The sequence below is a fragment of the Saccostrea cucullata genome, unplaced genomic scaffold (assembly GCF_032062105.1).
Source record: "Saccostrea cucullata isolate Sc308-1 unplaced genomic scaffold, CSIRO_AGI_Scuc_v1 ctg3016, whole genome shotgun sequence".
NCBI classification, from domain to species: domain Eukaryota; kingdom Metazoa; phylum Mollusca; class Bivalvia; order Ostreida; family Ostreidae; genus Saccostrea; species Saccostrea cuccullata.
In genome coordinates this window covers 104,611-109,659 of record NW_026940755.1, presented here as the reverse complement: position 1 = coordinate 109,659, position 5,049 = coordinate 104,611, and the positions used below count along the sequence as shown (strand labels likewise).

The 5,049-nt window shown below is 30.8% G+C and overlaps 1 protein-coding gene across 1 annotated transcript; it reads left to right on the top strand.

The window, feature by feature from the left end:
* The first annotated feature begins 402 nt into the window (after positions 1–402).
* Positions 403–4,683, top strand: LOC134256235 (complement C1q-like protein 4). The gene is made up of 2 exons (XM_062738896.1): positions 403–571; positions 4,267–4,683. The coding sequence occupies exons 1-2, from the start codon at positions 418–420 to the stop codon at positions 4,674–4,676; spliced, it is 564 nt and encodes a 187-aa protein (XP_062594880.1). The 5' UTR covers positions 403–417; the 3' UTR covers positions 4,677–4,683.
* The last annotated feature ends 366 nt before the right edge of the window (positions 4,684–5,049 follow it).

The window sequence follows — 5,049 nt, the reverse complement described above, 5'->3', positions numbered from 1 at the left end:
ATTTCCGGTAAAAATGAAATGCGTTACGAAGATCTACAGACATATGTATATCATGTCTAAAGGTTTCACGTTTCTAGAACCATTCATGCGAAAATCTCCGTACAACCAAACTCTTTAAAAATCATGAATTGGCAATAACTCAGACCGGAAGTGACATCATTAAAACGCATACCGTACAAGTCATGGAAATCTATTAAGCCGTTTTCGAGAATTCGCGCGCACAAAATCGGGAAAAAAAATAAAATTAAAAGTAAAAAGAAATCTAAAAATAACAGGAAAAGGTCTTCCGCTGACTAAAAGATTTTGTTATTTTTGTTTATGATGATAATAATAATGATGACAATGGTAATGAAAGCCGTTTTTCATATTAATGTTAATATTTTTTCTTTACTTTCAGATAATCAAAAACCTATTATCATGCATTTGCTGTACACTTTTGTTTTGTTCTTTGGAATAATGATTCAACCAACCAAATCCAAGATTCTTGATCCAAAGGAGCTTATTAAGAGTATCTCGTCCTATAAGGAAGCATGCTCTGCTGTTGGGTACGAGAAAAGACCATGTTCATACCGTAAGTCATCAATTTTACTATATATAAAAATTTTAATTGAGGAATTGCAACTTATTTATTGTTTTAGCCACATGGACTTATCAATAGAAAACCCATCTGTCTGAAACTAACCTTTGGAATACATTTCCACAACTTTACTCTTTTATATCCAGCACCAGTTGATCCTTTTGTAATTTTATATACTAGAAATTCCACGAGGAAATGTGTGATAAAAAACTGTTATTAAGCTCAAAAGTATACTGAATATATATAAATGTGCAGGAGATAAAATTCGGACCTCTTAAAACGGTGATGGGCGCAGGGGGAATAAGGAAGCATAGTTACAAAATATTCTACCTTGACTAAATCAGTGCTTACATTATGACGTCATAGTAGGCGAAATGACGTCAATTTTAAAACACAAGTTTTCGTAATATTGGTATTTAGAGCTGTAACTTAACTCCAGAAAATGAATAGAAACGTGTCAACATTAACAAAAATAAAATGCTTTTATTTTGTAATGCTGTATGCTATCATTTTGATTAAAATCTACCACCGATGACGTCATATGTGTACATCAAGTAAGGTGGGAATTGATCATGCCGTGTAAAGAGAATTTGGCTAATACTGCATATACAGAGACACGTAAAATGGCGTTTAACAGTCAGCTATATATGTATCCCGGTCGGCCTTTCCTCTGTCATTTGTGACAAAATTAATGCAACAGAACAACAATAAGCTGAATATTTCAAAACATAAAATTTGTACGTATGGAAAGTTTGCCTCCTAAAATAGTTGGAAAGTGCTGCTAGAATCCCGAGTTAAGCATGGTTTTATGAAAAATCAGGGTTCATATGTAAAAAATTCAAAACATCGGGTAGGGTTTCCTGGGAATGTGCGGAATAATTATTTTACTAACGGGACAGTTGGATTCTAGCAGCACTTTTTAGGCAAAATAGATGTTTTTCAACAGCATTATTTACTCAAAGAAATTATCAAACTCCGGGGTATAGTTTTTCTGTTAGCTTTTTTATTAAGGAAAATTTCGCTTTTAATAGAAGTCACGTGATGCCTTGGTGGTGGTGCACGTCATTGCTTTAGACACTCTTTTATCTTTATGCATCAGATAATAATAGTTTACGTTTATCAGCAGTTTTGGTAAATTATCAAACTTAATTTTCTTTAAAAAGTCTAAATTTCCCGAAAAATGACTTATATGCTTCCTTAACATACCCGCGGGATCAGTTTGTCATAGATAAAAAATCACCGTTCGACTGAATATCCCGCCTTTAGTACTCTTTGACATGATCCGTAAAACCAAAAAAAAAAAAAAAAAAAAAAAAAAACAACAACAATATTTTGAAAATTCCGTTTAAAGGTAATGGAATTAATAATTCTTATGCAAAAATCAGTCAAATTTTGAATTAACGAAAATTAATGTGTACTAGCATGATAATTGTACAGAATTGTCATAGAATTCGAAGAATTTAGATACTCTTTATTAATTCCTTTGAGTATAATCAAATATTTGATACATGCAAATACTTGCAGTTGTATGTCTGTTAATCTTATGTCACATAGATATTTAAGATTCTGTATTTAAATACGAGCTCAGAGGGATATATCGAAACAATGTATGTTTAAAAATGCCAATTTCTAATAAATAGCACACCCCAATCATTTAAAAGTCCGCCTTAAAGCCACATCTAGACACTTCTTCTTTTCATTTTGTGGTTCTTTAACATTTTTCTGCTTCATTACAAAGGAAGTTTATATTAATGAGGGGGTAATAAATTTCAAATGATTTCAACAGATCATTGGAAATCTTTGTTTTCGAAAAAAAACTAAGAGTTCTTGAATCAAAAACTTAAAAACCTTTCTAATAGCAACTTTAGTTTCTTTTATGTACAAAATGATCATCTCTATATATTTCTTAACAGGTTGAGAATTTAATAGCAATTTTAATTGATGATAACTGATTTTAAAAACATTTTTTTCAACTGACAGTGGTAGTTTGATATCGTAATTGTAATTCGTTTTGAAAGATTAGGATTCTCGGAAGTTTGGCCTTTTCATTGATAAATTGCATTTGATTTTATTCCTTCTTTTATTCAAATCATATAAAGACACTGCAGATGATTATAACTCCTCGTTATTACATTATTTACATCATGAGCAATGACGTGACCAACAGGACTTGTAGGGTAAAAAAAAAATATGAACAAATAGAAGGATTCTGTTTTAGATGTTGGATATATGGACAGGCACTGAAGAATCGTTGTATTAAAGGATATCCGATCCTCAGCCAGAAAGGAAAACGGCAAAAATTAATATTTAATTTGAAATGCATCAAAATTAATCTTGAAAATAAAATTTTTATCATGCAACGATTTTAATTTTATTCATCTCTTTAAGATTTAAAGTCTTTAAAAGTCTTAGAAAAGGTTTTATAAAGGTTTACATTTGTACCCTATAAAAGGACAAAAGATTAATAATACAGGTTTAGAGAAATAAGATTTCGTTGAATCCAGCCTTAGCCTTATTAGCATGACATGAAGTAAGAAGTAAGAAGTTATTGGTGTCTTGCAATGAAAACAAAAGCCTTTTACACTATGTATTATAGAATACATGACGGAAATAAAAGACAAAAACTATCAAATAAGTATAAAAATCAATTTCTCTAAATGTCTGGATACCTATCGTTTTTAGCCTAAAATATATTTGTTGATCAATTTGCAATTAGAAAATGCGTTGCTGATATTCCAATCCGCATTTTCTGCAAAAAAATATTGGAGATTTGACTATTTTCCCTATATGATATGATTAACTATAAATTTAAAGAAATACTGTGGATACATTTACATAACTTTGTGGATTCAAAGATACTTTTTAAGTATTTTTGACAACTTAACTGCTAATTTTATAGACCTGAGGATTGGACTACCTTAAAGAGTTTGAAAGCAAAAGTCTAAACATTTTACTTGAAAATAGAGGGATTACAATCGTAGGTACTCGTATGACTAAAATCGAATATGACTTTTATACAAATTGTCTATTTCTTTCTGAAAAATCTCAAGTTCAACAAAAATACGAATACGTGTTATTTGAGCATCATTTCCCACAGAATATGGCGTTTTAGAAAATCCATTAATTGCAAAATTCAAATTCACAAATCCGTTTCTCTTTACGGATTTCTTAATATTGAAATATGACTTCCGAATTCCAAATATCCAATCTGAAATATTTCAATATAAAAAAAAAAGTTTAATGCATACATGTATATGATGATAACATTACTTTTCCTTTGCAAATTGAATCAATGACTTCAAAAATATGAAAGTTTTTTTTTTGCTTAAGATCTTTGACCATGACTTCGCTTTGTTACAACGTACTTCGAAAAATTGCGCACTTTGAAAAAAAATTTTGAATTTAGGACCAAATCAAGGCACTTTGAAAAAATAAAATTTCAAAGTGCATTGATATCGACCAAATTAACGCACTTTGAGAAAACGTGTATAAAAATCTTAGGTATGATAAATGATTGAACCTGTTTGATATTTTTCCCACAAATGGAATTAGATAGAGACACCGGGGGAAATAATACATCCGTGTTGTTCTCCTCAGCAGCAATAGGTTGAAGAAAAAGGTTGTTTATGCTGAGTTTCAGGAAAATTATAATATGTTTGTTTATGCTTATTTTTCGCATTTTTTTGCAGGCTCAAAGAATAACAAAATGGCTGTAGCTTTCCATGCAAAGATGACAAATGCGCAAAACAATTTGAAAAGCAGCCAGAAAGTTTTATTTGAACATGTATTCCTTAACATTGGCGGTGGCTACAATGCAAAAACTGGTGTCTTTACAGCGCCTGTCGACGGAATTTACCGCTTTGACTGGACAATATTGGCAGCGATGAAGAAATATTATATTACTCTTCTTGTCAAGGAAGACACCCAAATTGGCTCTAATTACTGTGCAGATACATCAGACAATGAACTTGGCCAATGTTCTTCCTCAGCTATCGTAGAGATGAAGGCAAATCAAAAAGTCTGGATAAAACCGTATAACAGTTATGCGCAAGGTGTAAAGGCTAACTGGAGTTATTTTTCCGGGCATATTCTATTTTGAAAGAAAATAAATGATGTAAAGGAAATCAATTAATATACGTCTTGTGTCAAGCCTTATATTTTCAAATTATACTTTAATAATAAAAAAAATTTACTAGTACGAGGGTTGTTCGAAAAGTTAGTGGACGATGTCGATCTTCTTTATATTACTCCCTAGAAATTTAAAATAAGCACATTAAAGTATGTAAGAATATTTCTTTTATTGATTCGTGAAGTTTCATTCCATTCGATTTAACAGAAATCAATTTACTTCATTTTAAAATCATCATGGTTTGTACCAGCGGAGCACACTTAACGGCAATGTAATGTCATAACATAGCGTCGAGAATTTCTAAAAAATAATATCCCTATACATTTCACACAGTATAATACAA

Excerpts from the sequence above, each read along its gene's own strand:
- LOC134256235 (XM_062738896.1), top strand. The coding sequence starts at position 418 with ATGCATTTGCTGTACACTTTTGTTTTGTTCTTTGGAATAATGATTCAA. Across the intron at positions 572-4,266 it reads GAAAAGACCATGTTCATACC|GCTCAAAGAATAACAAAATG; the intron begins GTAAGTCATCAA and ends ATTTTTTTGCAG.